The sequence below is a fragment of the Scyliorhinus torazame genome, chromosome 25 (genome assembly GCF_047496885.1).
Source record: "Scyliorhinus torazame isolate Kashiwa2021f chromosome 25, sScyTor2.1, whole genome shotgun sequence".
NCBI classification, from domain to species: Eukaryota; Metazoa; Chordata; class Chondrichthyes; order Carcharhiniformes; family Scyliorhinidae; genus Scyliorhinus; species Scyliorhinus torazame.
In genome coordinates, this window is record NC_092731.1 from 30,406,995 (window position 1) to 30,429,622 (window position 22,628).

The 22,628-nt window shown below is 44.4% G+C and overlaps 1 protein-coding gene across 10 annotated transcripts in view; it reads left to right on the plus strand.

Annotated features, from left to right (window-relative positions):
• Positions 1 to 22,628, plus strand: part of LOC140402452 (ryanodine receptor 1-like) — a 497,733-nt gene that overhangs the window by 349,117 nt on the left and 125,988 nt on the right. For 6 of the 10 annotated variants that reach the window (XM_072490240.1, XM_072490241.1, XM_072490242.1 and 3 more), the window contains 6 exons: positions 1,272 to 1,289; positions 7,910 to 8,080; positions 8,858 to 8,917; positions 11,203 to 11,340; positions 12,415 to 12,527; positions 17,559 to 17,655. In XM_072490240.1, the coding sequence (XP_072346341.1) occupies positions 1,272 to 1,289; positions 7,910 to 8,080; positions 8,858 to 8,917; positions 11,203 to 11,340; positions 12,415 to 12,527; positions 17,559 to 17,655 (597 nt within the window). The remainder of the gene's footprint in view (positions 1 to 1,271; positions 1,290 to 7,909; positions 8,081 to 8,857; positions 8,918 to 11,202; positions 11,341 to 12,414; positions 12,528 to 17,558; positions 17,656 to 22,628) is intronic. The other 4 variants (XM_072490244.1, XM_072490249.1, XM_072490248.1 and 1 more) reach the window with 1 other exon arrangement.

Sequence of the window (22,628 nt, forward strand, 5' to 3'; positions counted from 1 at the left end):
GTGCATAATAAATAGTGCCCATGACTTGTAGAACCCCTCCGAGCTTCCCCTCAGTTCGAACTTAACCTTCTCAAGGGTCAAGTATTCCAACAGGTCCCCCCGCCACACCAGGGCGCGCAGGGTGGAGAGGCTGCTCTCCATCCCAGCTGGATCCGCCTTCGGGCGATCAACGAGGCGAAGGCTATGATATCTGCCTCCACACCCGTTTCCAACCCTGGCTGGTCCGACACCCCGAATATGGCCTAAAGGTTGTTTTTAAACCATGTAATTATTAGTGCAATATGAGAAATCAATCAACATTTTTAGCAAACACTCCGTTCAGCAAGCTATTCTTCATGCTATAGTTAACAAATTTGCCTTAAACCATGCTGTGTTTTAATATAAAACAGCATTCGTCACAGTCACATTCTCCGTTGCTTTAGAAAAGATTGTATATTCCACTAGTGTGAGGTTTAGAATCGATAATCGATCTACTGACTTCGCCACAGCAATGGGTCACTTGAAATCAACTACTGAAATATTTCCCCCTTTGACTATTTATGGAATGAAATTAAATGAAAATCGCTCATTGTCACAAGTAGGCATCAAATGAAGTTACTGTGAAAAGCCCCTAGTCACCACATTCCGGCGCCTGTTCGGGGAGGCTGGTACGGGAATTGTATTTAATGGACTGTAATTTCCTACTGAGGAATGAACGATGTGGCAACTTTCCTGCAACTTGATCGTAAGAAATTAACTTGCATTGAATTTGAAATCTAGGATCTGATTTTAGTTTACCTGTTGGGTATTAATGGAATTCACCATTTCCAGATGGCCTACAAACCCATCCAGCCAGAAATGTATTTCTGTGTTTTCAGTGAAAGTTGCTCATTAGATTTGTTTATATTTCATGTATTCTGTATAGGTTTGTATTCCGTATAGGTTTGTATTCTGTATAGGTTTGTATTCTGTATAGGTTTGTATTCTGTATAGGTTTGTATTCCGTATAGGTTTGTATTCCGTATAGGTTTGTATTCTGTATAGGTTTGTATTCCGTATAGGTTTGTATTCTGTATAGGTTTGTATTCTGTATAGGTTTGTATTCCGTATAGGTTTGTATTCTGTATAGGTTTGTATTCCGTATAGGTTTGTATTCTGTATAGGTTTGATATTTTGCCATATTTGACAATACTTATGCTGTGATTTGGAAATAAGTGAATTCACTAATAATCTGCTAATTTCGTATCTTTTTTCTGGCATATTGATATCTGCGGTCGTGTCTGCCTGAATAGGCTGGAGAGGATGGACAGGTCAGAGGGCATGATGATATAAATGTGCATCCGCTGTGCAGCTAGCTTCGCACTGCTGATGGCATCTTCCTAGATTCTCCTGCTAAGACCCTCTGATTAGTCATGCTGTTTTAGTTTCTATCACCAGGCTCGTGGACTCGGGCAGAGTTTTATTGATTAGAACGACACGCCATTGCATTTCTTACCATTTAGATTGACCGAAGGCCGCTGCCATTCGCTGGTTAAATTCGCTCTGGGAAACCAAAAAATTGTTATTCAGAAGCCACTGTCTAACTAAGCCAACTTCAGACTGGTGACAGAATAGACTTAAGTGTGACTTGCTATACAATGTTGGGCTTAGAGCCATCAGCCACTACCAAGCAAGAGAAGAATAGCTCTGTGAAATCTTGAACAGCTCTCCGCGCCCATTATTAATTAATGGATTGGAGGGAATATGAAACCTGTAACAATATGCGAAAGCCACTTGCAGGTGTTGATTAATGCCTTAATTGTCAGCGCTAGCATGTTGCTTTCATATGTTAGCAAAATTACAATGTTTTTCATGTCAGGTTTGTTCTAAAAAATGTGTTTACCTCACAAATGCCGGAGTTCGAAATTATTGCCAGTGACCGAAATAAGTACGGATAAATGTGCAAGTCAGAAGATACAAAATCCCTGATTCAGCAGTTATACGTTAAAATAAAGTCACTCTTACATTCATTCCTGTGGGCTTGTGGGACCAAAGATTGCATTTCAGTTTATAATAAAAACGGCAAATGCTGGAAATGCTCCGAAGTCAGTCAGACATTTTATTTAAGGGAACACGGTTAGCGTTTCAGATTGATGACCTCACACCAGAACATTTCAATTTGCTGATTATTAACTAACATAAACTGTCCAATATATTTGCAGTGTTTGTTAATATTTTAGCGCTACAACTTAGAATTTGTTTTGTACCAAATAACGCACCAGAATTACTGAACGACATTAAAGAAAAAAAATCAGGAACCAATTTCATGCTCCTGACCAGGTAACTATTTGGTAACCCAAGGCCCAACCCCATGGTCATATTATTGAACAAGAAGATATGTTAACCCAGAGTGCTGCGTGTCACTTGGGCCGACCTCCACTATCGGCAGCTATAACACTCATTCTGATGACAGGATGGAATGGAAAACAAGTCTATAATCTGCTAGAATTCAGAACTTTTTAACACACCCATGTGACGACTCCATGTCTCTCACCGCAGCAATGCTAACCAACTACAATAGTTCAACTACAGTTCTTCCCTTGGGCAGAAAAACATTTGAGGTAAAATAAAGGACGTAACCCATTTCTCCGTGGCCTGTTCCTGCACTGCTACATCAAAGGGGATGATTTGGCTTCAATCAGAAGAAAGAGATTATTTAACTATTACCTCTCACTGTGGCAATATTTCACCACTAAGTCAGATTTATGAGTCAGGCTATTTGTGTGATATGGCTAGGCATCAATTTATAAGCTTTTATATATTTCAAAATTCATAAACTTCCCGTTATCTTTACACATTTGTTCCTATTACTTCTCTGAAATGAAACACTGTCATATCTATTAATGATACAAGGTTGACTTTAATGGAAAAGAAAATGGCTCGGACTGTAAAGGGGACAGCAGATTCACTATTGTTTGTATTCCTCCCCTGTCAAAGATAAAAATCTCAGGTTCATTCACCTGAGGAAGGAGCAGCGCTCCGAAAGCTAGTGACATCGAAACAAACCTGTTGGACTTTAACCTGGTGTTGTAAGACTTTGTACTGTGCTCACCTCAGTCCAACGCCGGCATCTCCACATCAAAGATAAAAAAGACGCATGCTATAGATTTAAAACACCACTGTCAAAGGGGATACCCAAACCCTGACTGTAATTCCAGCCTCACAGTTGGAAAGCCTTGGGTTGCCTGCATCACTGGCACTGGTAAATCTCGGCGGAGGGAGTTGGCACGGGCCCCAGGCTAGGGGCTGGCTGTGATTAGGAGCACTCCTGTCCCCCGATTCCATTAGAACAAGTTTTTTTTAATAACATCTTTCAAAACACCCATGTTTAGTTGCTGGCTGCCAGGCCATTGAGTGGTGAAGTACATTTCTAAAAGTGCTGGCCCTAATCACTTTGACACAAATCACCTTTTTTAGCCTGGGATTACACAAAAGGGTTGTGGACATTTAAGTTCTCCCCGCCCGCCCCATGGTCAGAGCGTCTTTTCTACATCCGTGCGTAGTTTAATTTCAATGAGGAAGGTGACATCTGCAGCAACTAATCTTCCACTTTATGCAGCCCCAGCCAAATTCTTTAGCCACAAAATTAGAAGCAAGCTCCCCCAAATCAACAGTGCAGAACTATTTATTCCACGCCCCCGCATTGCTCTGGCTTTTCTCAGTGAAACTAATAATTTACTGTTAACTTAATCGGAATACATCAAACTGTAGTTGCTTTTGTATCACAAGCCTGTACCCAATTTCTTGGTTCCAAAAAAAACCTTTTAACCATTTGCCCTATTATTTCATTTGGATGTGGAGTTTAAAAAAAATACAAAGTGCATTTAGACATGGAGTGAATCCAAGCTTCTTGTAGTTAAAGTATAAAGCAGACTATTGTTTTAGTTCTACGTAAAATAGATACAATTATACAGAATATAGTGTTAGTGAATGATCTGGACTTGCTTCAGGATTCAAAAACATTTCGACTAACCATCAATGACCCATCAAAATATATGAAATTGACCAGATTACTGCCTCGCAGTTGATGTGAATTGTGCCAATTAGACTGAAGTTGCATTGTACAATTACAGCAAGTGAACAAAATACAATGAAAGGGTGAATGTTGTTGTTAAAATGCCAGAGGAAACTTCATACAAATATGTTAATGCATTTAGAGGTCACTACTGCGCAGGATGGTTTGACTCCCAATTAAATTTATTTATAAGAGAGAAAGATTAATTGTGAAATAGCTCATAAAACTGCTGATAAGGTCAAACTTTAGTGCTTTTGAGTCTAAGCGGGATCTAAATTGATCGTAATGATTGAATATGCTGGCTTTTGTTTTATATGCAATTACAGTTAATCCGTGTGATTGAATTTTGCAAATTGGGTATTCCACCGTAGTGTGCTATATTGATATTCCTGACAGTAAACATGTCATTTGAGGCCCTTTGATCACCCTAATAATCAGCAGCAATAATGATGATCAGTGTAAAATGGCGCAAAACAAATGTGGGGTGTTAAGAACCCAGAACTCATAGTCAAACTTGGACTAAGTGTGTGTTTAGCAACAAAGAAAAATAACAGGATTAAAAATAATCCTTAATACTATGATTAATATCATAACACCCTTTGCACAGAATGAGTAAAAAGGATTTGAGAGCAAGTCAGTTTTGACTTGCCCTTCTAAACTCCTGATCATTTGACTTTTTTTCTAATCCCTCCCCTGAATATGAGAATGAGATTGTTTTTTTACTGATTAAAACACTGCAAGTCTCCGAATCACTAATAACATCATCAGTTTTGGTTAAAGCTAAAAGGCAAAGCAAAATAAGTGAAGTATTTTCCAATTGAAGAGTGCAAGACCAGTCTGCTCTTAGATTGTTCACGTCAGCAGGAATTGAATCCAAATAGAATCAATACTTTTAAATGTCAGTGTAAATACAAATGTATTTCAGTAATTTACAGGTGCTTCAGGAAGTGTGCAGGATTATTATGCAAAAGATACTAAATGCAGCATTTAACTCCTATTTTAGCTACCATGTTTTGATTTAATGAAGTTAATTCCTTCTGATGGAATGCAAACAATAGATGCTATAGTTAACTTGATCTGACGTATACACGTATATATTTAAAGGGTGACGCAGGGCCTTTGTGATTAAGCTCATTTTTGAAGAGCCAGCATTATTAATGTAACATACAGCAGACTTGTGGGTCACAAATCCAAACTAGTATCGACTCAATAATATCAATTCACACACTCCCTTTTTCCTGATAAGTGGATAAATAGTGGAAGGCATGATTAGACCTTCAACTTTCAATCTAACCTCGTTCCCATGTATTTGCCATCATTTGCAATACTTTAATAAACAGGATAAAATTGATCTTCAGGCGTTGAATGAGTGATAATGAATCAGCAGCCTTTTCAGAATAAAAGGCAGAGAGAGAGAAGAGATCATTAGGCCAATCAGTCCATGCCAGTTTTATACGTGCTGTTGGGGAAAGTCTCGAACAGTATACTGCTTTTTTTTAAATCACCTTTTTTGCGCTGCTGTTAATGACTAATTTCACCGCCCAGAATTGCCAACGCAGTATTTGGTTTTTGAGCGTTGAATCGGCTTCAATCCCATCACCATTCTCGTGGAACCTCTCACACACAATTGTCATTACTGCAATATCTTATTATAATGAGATCAAGGCCGTGAATGGAAATTTATTTCTTAAAGTTTTTTTTAAAATGAAACATAAAACCACAGATTGATTTGGCAATAAAATACAATGCTGCAAATGCACAACCGGTCTGTCAGCATCGGAAAAAGAAAGGTAGGTGGCTAACCTGTGAATTTCCAAATTTTCTGTTTTCCTTCAGATTTCCAGCATTTGTTTTTTTTTCTCTTTTCATCTATAATTAGCTTAAAAAAGGGCGCGCAGGAGTTAAAATAAGGGTAAAGTACTCAATATCTCATCGGAACTGCCCAATATTTTAACCTGAGTCTCAGGGGGCATATGAGGCCCTCACTACAGGCAGATGAGGGCCTCCTAAATATTCAGAAGTTTGGGTCTGGTAGCATGATTCAGACCTTGACATTTTAAACCCCGTGGCTCGCGCACAGTGACGCTCAGACTAGGAGATTTGGTGTCAAGGAGAACTCCGGGCCAGTTGAGATCCACTGAGGAAAGTTGGAGCGCATTTTTAAATGTTTTGCTTGTGAGCCAGAGGGGGGAGTGGGGGGGGTGGGGGGAGGGGGGGAGCAGGAGTGCTTCCCCAGACCCCACAAGAAAACCTCGAGCCATCCTTGTTCCCGGTTTCCTCTGATCATAATCACCTGCCACCATGGTCAGGCAGGAGACTCTCCTGAAAAATAGTAAAGATGCCCAGGTGTTTAAAATGGGCTAAGTGCTCACTTGTTGCGGCATATTCTGCATCTCGTGTACTGCATTTTGCCTTAAAATTGGGCTAATGGCATGAGAATTAAAAAGCAACCATGTTGTGAACTAATGCAATACGTGCTTGGACAGAGCAGAAAGGTCTTTCGTATGACTTGTGTATAAATAGGCCCTGGTTTTAATTCTAAAGGGGTTTTGGATGGCTGGGTAGCAACATCGAGGACTGCAGAAATTAGGCCTGGACTATTTGAACTCCTTAATGGAATGAGCAGGCCGTGGGAAATCAACCAGGCCACAGCTTGCCATTCACCCGTGATAAAATCTGAAGGGACGCATTGCAGTTGTTTCGCGCTCGGGAAGGGAGGAGAATTCAAAGCTGAAGAGGCCTAAGTTTTCCCTGTGGTGCTTGAAGGAATACCTGCTCCTCCCATACCGAAAAGGGAAATAAAGACATTAACCTCTTTTTGGCCTCTTCTGCAGCTAAACCCTTTCCTGGCCTGGGTTGACCTGGCAGCAGATTCCCCAGTCGCCCTCAATTTACTTGTAGATCTGTTCCATTAGCTGATCTCCTCTCCGGTTCTGTACCTGGATCTCGATGCTCCTGGCCCGAGGAAGCCCAGAAGAGTTTCTGCTTCAATTAATTTCCCCTGGCCTCTGCTGGAGGCGGTTCAGGCTGAGCCGTTATCCTCCAATTGTTAAATAACTCGGTGATACCCATTTTGGAGTCTTGCACGTGAAGATTGACCACTCTGATTGAGGCATGAGACAGAAGTTGGCACCAGTAGGGATGTGGTACTAATCAGTACCTTTGGTAGATTAAGGAGAAAACAGGAGAAGAATAAAACAGTCTCTTTGCCAAAGTTGCAGGTGTTTAAAGTCTATGTTATGCCCATACTCTGAGTGAATGCATGTGTGACATTGTGTGTATATAAACAGGGGTTCAGATAGGATACCGCTGCAGGAAATTCTGGAAGCCAATGCTTTTATTTAGGTTCTGTAAATTATCTAGTAGTAAATTAATAATATTTAGTCTAAAGTTGAATGATTTGTGACTCGAATTCTTATCTTAAGCCCTGTATAAATATATTTATTCTATGGGCATTGTTATATTTGCAGTTATTGTGAAGGATATTTCCCAACAGTTAAGGTAAAAATGTGACATCCATATATGAAAACATCAAAATGGCTCGTGTCCCATGACGTTTTAATCCCAAATAAACAATACCAACAAAATATATGGAATATTATACCAGGTAATGGTTAACTCTTGTGCATAAATCTGAGTTACGCTCGATTGTTGAAGCACGTGAACCATCACTGGTTCAATATCCTGTATATTTTTCCAAATGTAACACCATGGGGATGTTTCATAAGATTCTATTTGTGTGCACCGGGTCCTTTTTGATAACATACCTTTGCACCTGCAACTTGGGATTTGTACCTTTAAAACGGTTGCCTAAAGAAGGATGCTGCGTATGATTTGAACGTGATTTTTGTGAACTGTTTTCACTGTTAACTTCAGTCTGGAGGCTCTGACCAGGAACGAACAAAAAAACAGAAGAGAGGTGACCGCTACTCCGTTCAGACATCACTAATTGTAGCAACCCTTAAAAAAATGCTTCCCATTGGCCTGAACATGTGTTCACCTGCTGATCAAGAACTGATTAACATAGCCAAAACAAGATATGCCTTGGTAAGTGATGAATATTCAGGAATGTTTACAGTAATGAGTGTAACTATGAAATGCTTGACAATAGTATTTCCGGGTGTTTTTTTTTAGGAATTAGTCATTGGAGATCTGCGCTGTAGGGATTCTAGGATTGATGTATCACTGAATGCATGGTGAGCTAATTAACTGCTAGTAGAATGCTCAATTGCACAGGAAGAACAGTAAGATACAAGACACCAGATCTTATTGCGATTTACAATGCACTAAGCTGCTCATACAGAGAAACCTGTTCTTGGGTTTGGTCACTGTATCAGAAACCAACAAATATATGTATTGGTAAGGGTACAATTAAAGGCGTGAGCTCAAGGGGTTAGCACTGCTGCCTCACGGCGCCGAGGTCCCAGGATCGATCCCTGCCCCGGGTCACTGTCCGTGTGGAGTTTGCACATTCTCCCCATGTTTGCGTGGGTTTCGCCCCCACAACCCAAAGATGTGCAGGGTAGGTGGATTGGCCACGCTAAATTGACCCTTAATTGGAAAAAATGAATTGGGTACTCTAAATTTTTTTTAAAAGGCAAAGGAAAATTAGAATAGCTTGAGCATATTGACGTTTTTCTCATTTATTGTTTCATGGGATGTAGGCATTACTGCTGGCTAGCCCAGCATTTATTGCCACTCCTAATTGCCCTTCAGAAGACGCTGGTGAACTGTCTTTTTGAACTGCTGCAGTCCACCTGATGTCGGGAGTTTAATGCTTTGTGGCACTGATCTACGCTCTCTCTTTTCTAACAATCTTGACAGAAAGACACAGATGAAGAAGTACGAGAGTTTCTTCAGAACAATCTCCACTTGCAAGGAAAGGTAAAATAATGTAATTTCAAACTGAGATGAAAGACATTTCTTTTTTTCAATCATCAAGATAGCTCCCATGTTTTCTCAATCTCCAGTTGGCTACAAGTTCAATCGATCGCCACTAATAGATTCTCCTGAAATTTTAGTGAGTGCCTTTGGATCGTCTGTGCCGAATGCATGGGGCAAAACAGGGAATATTGTCCGTCACAACAGAACTACCGACTTTTCCATCCCGTTAATTTGTGTGTCAAATACTGGATGATTAGGCAGTGCTGATATCTGGGCCTCGTTATTGGCTCCATAATATTAACGTCAAAGTCTGTAACATAAAGTACCGTCACTTCCCTCCCTCTGATCTCCATTAGGAAGCGTATGAAGCAAAGTGAACAAATACAGAGTTCTTGCTGTCTTCTCCAACAGAGGAGCCATTTCTCTCTCTCTCTCTCTCTCTCTCTCTTCCCCCCCCCCCCCCCCCCCCCCCCACCACCCCGGTCAAAGCTATTTGCAGGAAAACATTAATTGGGAGAGTTCAAAGTCACTGAAGGTTGTAGAGGATTGAGGAGCAGAATGTAATAATAATCTTTATTAGTGTCATTTGTAGGCTTACATTAACACTGCAATGAAGTTACTGTGAAAAGCCCCCAGTCGCCACACTCCGGCGCCTGTTTGGGTACACAGAGGGAGAATTCAGAATGTCCAATTCCGTGAAGACCAAATGAAGTTAGACTGATTTCTAGAAATCGGAAGGGTAATAACTGGGGACAACTTTAACCCCCAAAAGCCAGAAAGCCAGACCTCCAATCTTTCCACGTCGAGTTACAGATGCAGGATGAAGGGTGGGCAACCAACTGGCTTGCAGGAGGTTAGATTTCCGTTCAAATACTTAAACTAGGCTGTAGGCCTCCGAATTAACAATTATTTTACATACCTTGGGAAATCCAGCTCCTAAAGGTAAGTGAGGACGATTGGATTCAGTCGCCACTTACCTGCCGGATCCAGATTAAACACTTCACCCACCCCTGCCATCGGCATCGACCCATGCTTCCAATTTCCCCCAAAGACTTCAGTCTACTCCATCATTGATTCTTCCAATCTCCCCACCAAGGTCCCGGAACTCCCACAAACCTCTCTCTCCCCCCCCCCCCCCCCCCCCCTCTCAATCCCTCCATCCTCTCTGCCCCCCTTGAGCTTTCTGTCTGGAGGCAGATCCGATCCACCACAACCTTCACCATGGGTAACGAAAGGAGGTAGGCCCCAAATAGGTGCCAACAGGAATGGGGATGGAACCCAATGCAGTTGGCACAATCTGATCCGCACCAACCTTCCAACCAACTCAGCCAAGTGAGCCCAAGGATACCGAGTTACTGCGGCAACATACACCTTTACATGTATGTTGTAGTCTGGAGCTATGAATAGTGATGGTAGAGGCCCCAAGTTTTGTTCCATCACGTGGCTGACTAGGAATCCCTCATGCTCTTGCCACCTACTATTGCCGTATGCTGGAAGGATTTACAAGTTCATTGGCCACGTTATGAACTCACCTTTCCTGACCATCAGGTTCCGGAGTGGGAGACCACCAAACAAAGGTAGTCAAATGTGTTGTTTAAAAGAAGGAACTTCTTTATGTAAATAAATAACGAGACTTAACAATAACAGACACTCCGCATAACAGCAGTTTCAGTAATAACTATGAAAACAGGAACACTAGCAAAACAGGTCTTGTTTACAAGTCACCCACTTGCAGACTGATAAACCCACCCAAGCTCGCACATGCTCAGAACCCTCAACAGATACCAGTAAAACAATTAGGTAGATGGAAGGCTTATAAGAACACTCTGTACTCAAAATGACACTGCCAGACATTCATCCAGTGCTCAGAAGCCAGGAAACTACTGACTGGGCTATAAGACCCTCCTGAAGATATTGAAGAAGTGGTGTTGTCTCACAGGGCCAGGGACCCGGGTTCAATTGGGATCTCGGATGACTGTGTGGGGTTTACACGTTCTCCCCGTGTCTGCGTAGGTTTCTTCCCACAGTCCAAAGATTGCAGGTTAGGTGGCTTGGCCGTGCTAAATTGCCCCTAAATATCCAGAGATGTGCAGGTTCGGTGGGGTTATGGGGATAGGGCAGGGGGAGTGGGCCTTGGGAGGGTCGGTGCAGATTCGATGGGCCGAACGGCCTCCTCCTGACTGTAGGGGTTCTGTGATTCTTCAGTGAATGGTAAGAGGGGCTTGGGTTGGACCAAATTGTGAAGTGATTGGACGTGAAGCAGGTTTTCTAAATGTGTTTTGCAGTGTGAGAATGCTTCATCAATGCGATGGCAGATGGCTCTGTACAAAGACATGGCTGGCAAGGCTGAAGACAGCAATGACCCTGATAAAATTGTGAAACGCGTGCAGGAAGTGTCTGCCGTCCTGTTTCACTTGGAGCAGGTACAAACATCTGTGACTAATATGTTTTGTGTTTGTAGTCTGTATTTTTAAGGAAAACTCACATCAAAGATGAAAGATTAGCAGTAATCCCCAGTCATTGGTCCCATGTATTTTTAAATGTATTGTTAATCTTCGACGATCAGCATATTGCAACATTCCGAATGTAAAACCATAAGATGGCACAAAACCATTTTGGTTTACTCTCTGCTGATTTGCCAATCTGGGTCTAATTGCCTTAGCGATGTACTCACCTTGTCTCAGCTCAGACCCCGTGACCTCTGACCTCCAGCACCCCCATGGACATTACCCCACAGCCCCCCAAAAGAGGACACCCCGCTATGGGGTCGCTGAGAGGCCTCCCTTTACAGGCCTCCCCACCCCCCTTTCAGAATACCTACCCTTAACGCCCCCTAACCTTTGAGGCCCTTCATACACACCCTTCACTCCCCCCTTTCATAACCGCCCCCCTCTCTCATTCCCCCCTTTCATGGGCATGGCCCCTCTAGGGCCCTGACCCTTGGCAGTGCCACCCAGGAACCTGAGCACTGCCACCCTGGCAGTTCCCCTGCCAGCCTGGTAGTACCACCCTGGCAGTGCCATGCTGACAGTGCCTGGGTGCCAGAGGGAGCCACTCTGCCCTATCCCCAACCACTCTAGGGTCTCCAATTGCCTGGGAAGCCCACCAGGTGCCATTACACCTGGTCCACGTTTGTGTGGACCAGTGCTAAAGGACGTCTGGTCAAGGCCTCACTGGGGAGGCCATTAGTTCCCGGGCACCTGGAGAAAATGGCGTGTCCAGCTCCTTTCAATATGCCAATTTGGATCTCGCCCGATGAGTGTGAGATCCAGATCACGGCTCCTCACGAGCTTCGGTTGAATATCGCGCAAAGTATCAAGAGTCGCGGATCTCGTGAAAGGCCTCTCGCGAGATTCAACGGACTCATCGCGTCACCAAGTTGAGTGCGACGAGTGCGGTAAACTCCTCCCTAAAATGGCTACCATATTCAGGGGGAGCATATGCATTTTATGTAATTTGCCATGTCAGTAACGCGTCGGAATTGATTTGTTGGTTAGACAGAGCATCCTTTCAAGTCCAAGAAGATGGTTTGGTACAAGCTCTTGTCAAAACAGCGCAGGAGAGCTGTGGTAGCGTGCTTCAGAATGACGCCTCTGTATAACCTACCAAGGTAAGCCAGCATGCAACGTAGTACAGAAAAGGGCTGCTAGTCTTTCCTGGTATCATGCCACAGTATATATCTATTTAAAACTGCTGGTATTAGACACTATTTTTAGTCCATTAATAATGAACGAACGATAAATCTAGCTGAACATTTTTTTGTATTATTGCAAGACAGTAATTTGTTCCGATAAATCATTAGCTCCAGTAAATTAAATCATAGGAGAATGTGGTAAATATTGAGTGATAATCTATTCAATGTCGTGTGCTCTCACAAGACAGCTAAGTCGAGCAGAAACTGGTCCAAAAATAGACATGGCCTAGAAGATTTGGAAACTTCTAGATAACAGTTACAGTGCTCTTCTCTCCATGATCGAACCTTGTATATTTTGGTTTGGCTTAGCAGTGGAATAAAACCCAGACTTTTTTTCTTTTCACAATTTTTCATTCAGTGAACATCGCATTCATAAACAAAACTTGTATTGCAAACAGCTCTTTCGTGATATTACACAAGATGTTATTGCCCTGACTTTGATTCATAATTATGCGTACCAGTTACTGCAATGTGACTGCAATGATCCTAAAGTAAATGTGATGGTGATACTGTCCCCTTCCTGACACCAAAATCCGGTTCAGCGAGGAGGTAGAGAATCCCTGATTACGCCAATATCGGGGGCGGCGCCGGTTTACGGATTCTCCGCCCCCCCCCCCCCCCCCTAAAAGAGACGTGCCGCGTATCCACGGCCTCAGGCCATTGCCTGAGGCCCACCCCGCGATGCTCCGTCCCCGACCGGCCGAGTTCCCGATGGCGTGGGACACGTGTAGTCTCGCCCTCGTGAACTGAGCGGCGCGGCTGCGGACTCAGTCTGGCGGCGCCACAGTCGGGGGAGGGCCGATCTGCGGGCAGGGTGGGGGGGGGGCTTCATTTGGGCTGGGGGCACTGTGGGCGGACATCCCGGGACGCACGAGCGGCCAAAGGGGGGGCGCTAGTTTTGCGGTCCGAGCCCGCGGGCTGAGTCCGCCATGAAGCACGGCACGGCCGCTGCAGGCCGCCACCATGCACGTGCGCGGCCACGGACCCGGAAATGCTCAGGGCCGTATCAGCATCTAGAACTGCGAGCTCGATGCTACCTCCCTGCTAGCCCTCAGCAGAACGGTGAATCGGTGGTCCTTTTGCGCCAGTTTTCCTGGCATGCGGACTTAGTCTCCCAAATGGAGAATTCAGCCCACTGTCTTTCTTTGCGATGACTGTTAAGGATTTTTACGATTTGGGTAGTCTTAAATGGTCAACAGATTTGGAACCATTTGATACCTGTTTCTCAATCTTGTGCAGTACGATTAGGCCTGAAATGACCTGCCAGGCGCAAGAGAGGTTTGAGTGCAGAATTACTGCCCCAGTACAGAAGCTGTCATCTCATTTAAAATTTGAAAGAAAGTGCTTGCATTTATATAGTGTCTTTTGTGACCTCGGAAGCTTTTGTGACTTCAACGCTTCTCTTTGATTTAAAAACTGGCAGATTGACATAGTTCACCCCGTCAATTACTGTCGCCTTTCTGGTTGGCTTTGCACCGCCGATGCGGGAATGGACTTTCAGTCTTTTTGAATTTACCATCTGATCAGTCACACAATGGGATTTGTTTGTAGTTACCTATGTCACAAAAGGACTGTATGCCATTTTGAAATTATCTTTTTTGTTTTTAAGTCTCCATATGTATTAAATTAATCTAAACAGAGTGGTTTGTGTGTGGGTGGGGGGTGGGGGGGGGGGGGGGGGGGTTTGTGTGGGGGGGGGGGGTTTGTGTGTGGGTGGGGGGGGCGGGGGTTTGTGTGTGGGTGGGGGGGGGTCCCCCTGATTGTCACAGGCTGATTAAAAGCTATTTATGGAAACATGCACTGTAAAGGTAAAGTTGTCAAACTCCCAGATGACCACAGGCTGCTTTCCCCTTTGAGGGGGGAGAGCTGACTGGTGGTGATTTAACCTGAGGGTCACCACACCTCGGGCAAGGTTGAGAAGGCGGAGCCTTCATCAATCAGCTCAGCCGGTACGGGGAATTGAACCCGCTCCGCATCACAAACCGGTTGTCCAGCCAACTGAGCTAAACCGGCCCCGAAATATGATGGTCCGTAAAAGAGAGTGCGTGAGTGCGTAACTCCGAGTGAAACCTGTTGCTAACTGACCTAACACACAGAGAGAACTCTGAGTATAATCATAATCAAAAATTCAGGAGCAGCTCGAAGATTCATGATGTTGGCAATAAAAACGGAGAAGAAAAGCACAGCAAAATCAAACAATTATTGACTAAACCATAAATCATCTGGCCAGCCATGGGAGATGGTCAGTGATAGATGTCCCACCCCTTAGAAATGTTAGTTCGATTTTTGGATGTGTTTTCCAGCATTTCGATTCAGCAGTTTGGAGGAAGTACAACTATTTTTTAAAAATGCATGTTGCATTCAAGCTTGTTTGCTTCCAACTCCTCAGCCACTCGGCACTCTCCTGTGAAAGAACATGCAGACGTAGGCTAGAATTCTCCGGCCGTCGCGATTCACTTTTCCCGCCGGCCAGAGCGCCCGTGCCCATGGGTTACTGGCGGCATCGGGTGGCTTCCATGGGAAATCTCATTGACAAGCAGACGGCGGTGTAGAATCCCACCAACAGCGAACAGCGAGCCGCCGGGAAACATCCGGCTGGGGAACGGCAGAATCCAGCTCGTGATGCTAGAAATCCTAAATGTCAGAGGCGGTGCTGTTAGTGTACACATTGAAATTCAGGATCGCTCCCTGCAACTGAATGAACAAATCCAAGGGGCGCCTGATATTCGATCCAGGATTCATTTTTATTGAGCTGGTGCGTTGCAGACAACAGGAACCGTTTCTAACCCACGGTTTTGTGGTACTTTTAAACATGAAAAAGCACACATCCTTTATCAAACGAAGCTGGTGGTGGGTATATTTTTTTCGCCAGCACTCCGCCATCCTAAAATTATGCCATGTGCTGTACCAAGGCAGTTTTGCAATTTAGTTTTTAAAATGCATACAAAGGTGCTTTTTATTTAACAACTTTAAAATGCTCTGTGGTAGGGCAGCACGGTGGCACAGTGGGTTAGCCCTGCTGCCTCGCGGCGCCGAGGTCCCAGGTTCCATCCCGGCCGTGTGGAGTTTGCACATTCTCCCCATGTCTGCATGGGTTTCGCCCCCACAAACCAAAGATGTGCAGGGTAGGTGGATTGGCCACGCTAAATTGCCCCTTAATTGGAAAAAATGAATTGGGTACTCTAAATTTAAAATAAATAAATAAAATGCTCTGTGGATCACTGACTTTAAAAAAATAAATTTAGAGTACCCAATTCATTTTTTCCAATTAAGGGACAATTTAGCCTGGCCAATTCACCTACCCTGCACATCTTTGGGCTGTGGGGGCGAAACCCATGCAAACACTGGGAGAATGTGCAAACTGCACATGGACAGCGACCCAGAGCCGGGACCTCGGCGGCGTGAGGCAGCAGTGCTAACCACTGCGCCACCATGCTGCCCCGGATCACTGACTGTTAAGCAATATGCTGGTTGGGGTACTTGCTTTGTTACCTTAACAGATGTACACCAGAGTTGCAACAAACTAATGTTTGGACCTTCAGGATTTGACTCTGCTTTTAGAGCTACAAGAATGAGTCCTGAACTTGGGAGAACATTGCAAAAATAATAATATCAAAGTTTTGTTACAACCTTCACACTTACATTATCTTTTCCATTGAGTGCGTATTGAAAGTGCTATTGTATTTAACTACACCCCTTTTGTTCTCAGTACCCAGTTGTGATTTATGTTGGTGTCTGAACAATTTCTGCAACAGCCATATTGCTCAGAAAGACTTGAATGTAGAACATTTATCCTCTTCTCTCAGACACAAACTTAGCTATTACTTCATGAACGCCTATCGAGAGTTGTGGCTTCGCAGAGCGTGTGAGGAAACGGACTTTGCAAGTCTAGTATACCTACTGATGGTAACGTAGGCTTTGCGTGACCACCACTGACACTAAATCTTCGTTAGCAATACACATGGTCCATTGACAAGCATGTTGCACAATTACTGCAGCGCCTGATTGGTCAGAGCAGCCAAGTACTGCGGGTGCTGGGAATCTGAAACTAGAGCAGAGAATGTTGGGGGAAACCCAGCAGGCCTGGCAGCATCCGCAGGGAGAGAAGGCAGAGTTAACCGATGAAGAGTCAAAAGGCCTCGAAATATTAACTCTGCTTCTCTCTCTCTCTCCCGCCACAGATGCTGCGAGACCTGCTGAGTTTTCCTAGCATCCTCCATTTTTGGTCAGAGAAGCAAGCTGAGGAGCTGAAATTATCCTTTAGTTCTGAATGAAACCAAATTAATGGCCATTCTATTCAGTCGGAATTATTGCAATGAGTCTTTGGTTTGAAAAATGGGGGGGGAATGACCAATGTCCACAAGGCCGAATTTTTAAAGCGCTAGAAGCAAGGATTCTGAAAGAAATCGCATAAATTGCGGTGAATTTATAAACTGATGAAACAAGCCTGATATATTTTTACTGATTGTAAAATATTTCCAACCTTGAAATTGCACGTTGAATATTCTCAAGTATTAATGCCACCTGTAAAGTAACGGTCAAACGAATTTCTTGTGAATGCATTGAGTGATCAAATGGTTATATTCACACTGTGTAATTTCAAGGTCCTCTCTATCAATGCTACAATTTCATTGCATAATGATTCATTAAAAAATGGCTAGATTTTAGAAGGTTTTGGGCGTAGCCTACCTCACATTTATGTAGTTGGAATCTCCCAGCAAACATGGTCATTCTCCTCTATTGTGAAGCAAGCAGATCGATAAAGTCAAGCTGGTTAGCATAAAAAAACATTTGAGGTCTTTGTTTACTCCTGCCTGTGTCCTCTGACCTATCAGCCGAGCAGAATTGTGCAAGTGCCATCTCTAACAGTTGTGTGATAAGAGTGTAACCGCTAAAGTCGTGTCTTTATTCCCAACCCCTCCCGTTTTCACTCTTGCCCTTCCTCAGGCATCGCGCATCTAACCTCTTCATCGAAAGTTATAGAAATTCCTGGATTGACACCGAGGAGCATTCGTTTGAAGATAAACTAATAGATGATCTGGCTGTAAGTACTGGTTTCTGTGAGCTGGCGTGCAGCTGTGCTGTACCAGTACGTACAACCCTGTTTCTGCAGTGTGTGCTGTCGCTTGTATTTTTGCGTCTAGTCTGTGGCACAGTTATGCCTTGTCTCCTGTCACTCTGTGTCGCATTCCTGGAAACTGGAAATAGATGAGTCCATGGAATGAAGTCTTTCGTATGGCAGAGCCATAAAGAATACATGATAAAGAATACATTTCGGCTAAGAACTCTTTAACAGCAAAGCCTGTAGGTCATTCTTCTGTTATACATTCTCTCCCATCTCCTTGACTCTGCTTCAAGAAGAGCCTATTTGACATCTGAAGGACCAGTTACACTAGAACCAGCAGAAATGTGTACACCAGACCCAGTGGATCTGAGTTCACAAAAGAGATCAAAGAATGACGTGTAATCTGAATGAATATGATGGATTGATTCAAACTGGACAAAAGCAATGTTTTGGGTAATGAACACTTTAATAAACTGCAAAGAATATTTGTGCAGGTAAATAATTTGTATTTAGGGCTGGTTTAGCTCAGTGGGCTAGACAGCTGGTTTGCGATGCAGAACAAGGCCAGCAGCGCGGGTTCAATTCCCGTACCAGCTGAGAATTCTGAATTCTCCCTCTGTGTACCCGAACAGGCGCCGGAATGTGACGACTATGGGCTTTTCGCAGTAACTTCATTGCAGTGTTAATGTAAGCCTACTTGTGACATAAAACATAGAACATACAGTGCAGAAGGAGGCCATTCGGCCCATCGAGTCTGCACCAACCCACTTATGCCCTCACTTCCACCCTATCCCCATAACCCAATATCCCCTCCTAACCTTTTTGGTCACTAAGGGCAATTTATCATGGCCAATCCACCTAACCTGTACATCTTTGGACTGTGGGAGGAAACCGGAGCACCCGGAGGAAACCCACGCAGACACTGGGAGAAAGTGCGGACTCCGCACGGACAGTGACCTAGCGGGGAATCGAACCTGGGACCCTGGCATTGTGAAGCAACAGTGCTAACAATAAAGATTATTTATTATTTACGTCAATTCAATTGGGGTGTCTCAATTTGCATATGCTCTACAAATGTCAACCCTCTCTCTCCTAACCAAAGTAACCCTGAACTTATATAAGCTATATTCATCAGTCCTTAATTATCACATTTGGGGCCTTATCCAGCTGTTGCATCTGTATAATTGAAAGTTTTGTGTCTTGTTTTGTCATTATATCGGACCTCAGCTTTGCTAAATGGTTCATGCTAACCCCCTGATCATGTACTCATCACAGGCCAATCATGGAATCATCCTCAAAATTACTTCTATGGGATGACAATTTTTATTTTTACTCTACTCTTCTGAATTTAGTTTTCTATTCTTTTAGTTATTTTTTTATGTGTTTTGCCATTTTATAATATTTTGCCAGAAATGATCAAGTCCTGAGACACAAATTCCTGGATTGACACAATCACATAAGCATAAACTACCTGATGATCTGCCTTAAAGTGCTGCTTTCTAAGAGCTGCCTTGCAATCATGCGTGCCAGTATGTGCAAACCTGCCTTGCCTAACATGAATCTCTATCCTTCCCCCCCATCGCTAGATTTTGCACAATGCTGCGTATTTGACTTGCTCAGCTTCACATGACCCAGACCTTCCCTCTTTTGTAAGCAAGGCTAGGCTGTATGCTCAGGCCCTGGATAGTTCATGTCTTTGCTCATCCTTACCAGAATTGCCCATCTATAATAATAATAATCTTTATTGTCACAAGTAGGCTTACATTAACACTGCAATGAAGTTACTGTGAAAAGCCCCAAGTCGCCACACCCCGGCGCCTGTTCCGGCACACACACGGAGAACTCAGAATGTCCAATTCACCTAACAGCACGTCTTTCGGGACTGTGGGAGGAAACCGGAGCACCCGGAGGAAACCCACGCAGACTCCGCACAGCCAGTGACCCAAGCCAGGAATCTAACCTTGGGCCCTGACGCTGTGAAGCAACAGTGCTAACCACTGTGCTACCATGCTGCCCTAATAGTAGACAAAAGACAGTTATACGAAAAGAGAGGCATACATATTATTTTTCCATTTGGTCTTCAGCAATAGTCTTGAGAATCAACTTATAATAATAAATCCAACTTGACTGTGGGACCATTGTGCATCATGAATCAATTTGCCACAATCTGCAAATCAAAATATTGGACCAATTTGTGTGTAATATCTCGTTTATAAGTACCATATTTCTTGGTTTCTATGCTAGATGTTGGCTGAAATTCTACTGCCGTTGGGATTCTCTTTCCCTGCGCATCCCCATGCAGATTTCCGGGTGGTGTGGGGTGGCTTCAGTGGGAAATCCCATTGACGAGTGGTGGGAGTAGAACACCCTCCCGCCTGGGAATGGTACGCTGCTGAGAAACACGTGACTGGTGGAACAGAGAAACCACACTATTATTTCAAGAGTAACATCACGAGTGTACACCCTTTTGGTCTAATACCTAGATAAATAATAGTGAGATCTAGGGGCGCCATTTAACTATAAGGGAACAAAGTCCCATAGTGAGCACATTTCGACGCGTGCTTTCCGGTGCTCACAGCGCCAGGAAACACTGGCTATAAAACATCTCCAGCCCGATAGCCAGCGCACATAAAATGCCAGCTTGGAACATTCGCAGTGCCAACCTGGCACCCTGGCAGTGCCCCCTGGGCACCTTGACAGTGAATCTGCACATTAAAGTGACACTAGCTGTCCCACTTTAAAATGCAGATTTGCTAAAAAGTGATTCCCACCCACAAGTGGGCAGGATTTGCATCGTTAGATCTCGCGAGGTGTGAGCCGGGTAGATCCCGGGAGCGGGGCCTCCCGGATTCTATTGGCCAAAATGCATTACAGCGAGCTGCTTTTCGGGCACAGCGTGGCCGTTGGATCGCGCCCTAGGGAACCCTTAATCAGTACATCAGCTATTAGAATGTGTTTCAAGTGCCACACGATTCTATTTGGTTCAAAAGATTGACTAAATATGTACTCTTACCAAACATAGACTTTTTCAAGCCAACAATTACACAGTATTTACAGACCAAAAGCAGGTCCGTGCCAGGCCTTATGCTCCACAAATTCCTCCTCCCACTCTTCATCCAAGCCCCATCAACCTTGCCTTCAATGGGCAAAATCTTACCAGAATGGGCTCAGACTGAAAACTGGCATCTCACTCTCCAGTTGCACAGACCAAATTTCCCACCAAATAGTGAGCATCTCAGAGGGGGAGAAGACTGAACGGGCATGGTTTCTGTCATCAGTCTGGCAGGCGGGGCCTCCGAGAGATGCAACCAACTCCACAGACATCTTTAAAGGGCGTCCGCTCATCATGCAGCTTAACAGCCCCCGTCAGAGAGGTATCGGGGGATCCCACCCACCCCGACACTCATTGCCAGCATTGCAGCCCCCCCCCCCCCCAACCAACACCATGAAAGTATCGCTGGCACACCTCAACCCCCCTCAGTGTCCGCTCACTCTCTCCCCCCTTCCCCACCATCAGGCATAAATGCACTGCCCCGGTGGGCATGTCCCTCTACCCCCAGTATGCATCACCATGTACCATCTCTGCGCCCCCAGAGGAATCCCCTTGATTGCTTTGCACCTGGCCAAACCTGTTGTAAACTTCACCGATGTAATATGAACATTTAGCACGCGGGGGACCTGCTAATAATATTTAAATTCATGAAAATCTATTAAAATGAGGTTCACGCCCTTTGTGGAGAAATGGGGATCTCTATTCGCAAATCTTTTATTTTTTCTCTGTGACAGAGAAGTTGGTATGAGTGAACCTCTGGTTCTCCACTCCACCAAACCTGCTATGTTCGATTATTAGTAATGAAGCTGTCCAGCCCTGATCTCCAGAGGGGTAAAGATCAGTAGAAACTCTAAAGCGAAGCGTGAGTGATCACCGCATAACTTGAGCGAATAGACTCAGGGCGGTATTCCCCGGCTGTTTGCTGGTGGAGGGATTCTCTGGTCGGCAGCGCCGCCCCCCGTTCCCGGCGGCATGGGGTGGCTTCAATTGGAAATCCCATTCACAGGCGCCATCCTTGCTAGCAGCGGTAGCGGGGCGGACCCGCAACGGAGAATCCCGGCCTTGAATCAAATACTCACTTTATAGCAAGGGTATTCCTGCTATTGTGACCAACCAATATCAACAGCATTTAGCTGTACAATGCCGTACATGTTCAAATGGAGGGAAAAGCATTAAAAAAACTGTATACATGTGACAGCTGGTGTATAGAATTTTGTTATCTTTCATCACCGAACTTTTCACACTTCTAAGAACATAGAACATTACAGCGCAGTACAGACCCTTCGGCCCTCGATGTTGCGCCGACCTGTGAAACCACTCTGAAGCCCATCTACACTATTCCCTTATTGTCCATGTGGCTATCCAATGACCATTTGAATGCCCTTGGTGTTGGCGAGTCCACTACTGTTGCAGGCAGGGCATCCCACGCCCTTACTACTCTCTGAGTAAAGAACCTACCTCTGACATCTGTCTTATATCTATCTCCCCTCAATTTAAAGCTATGTCCCCTCGTGCTAGACATCACCATCCGAGGAAGAAGTCTCTCACTGTCCACCCTATCCAATCCTCTGATCATCTTGTACGCCTCAATTAAGTCACCTCTTAACCTTCTCTCTAACGAAAACAGCCTCAAGTCCCTCCGCCTTTCCTCATAAGATCTTCCCTCCATACCAGGCAACATTCTGGTAAATCTCCTCTGCACCCTTTCCAATGCTTCCACATCCTTCCCATAATGCGGCGACCAGAATTGCACGCAATACTCCAAATGCAGCCGCACCAGTGTTTTGTACAGGAGTCATCATACTGGTAAATGCTGTTTGATCTACAGCATTAACGGGATGGGAAGGGACAATGGAGCTTGGGGTGTTTGGACTGGGATGTTCATGTATCTCAGTCACCC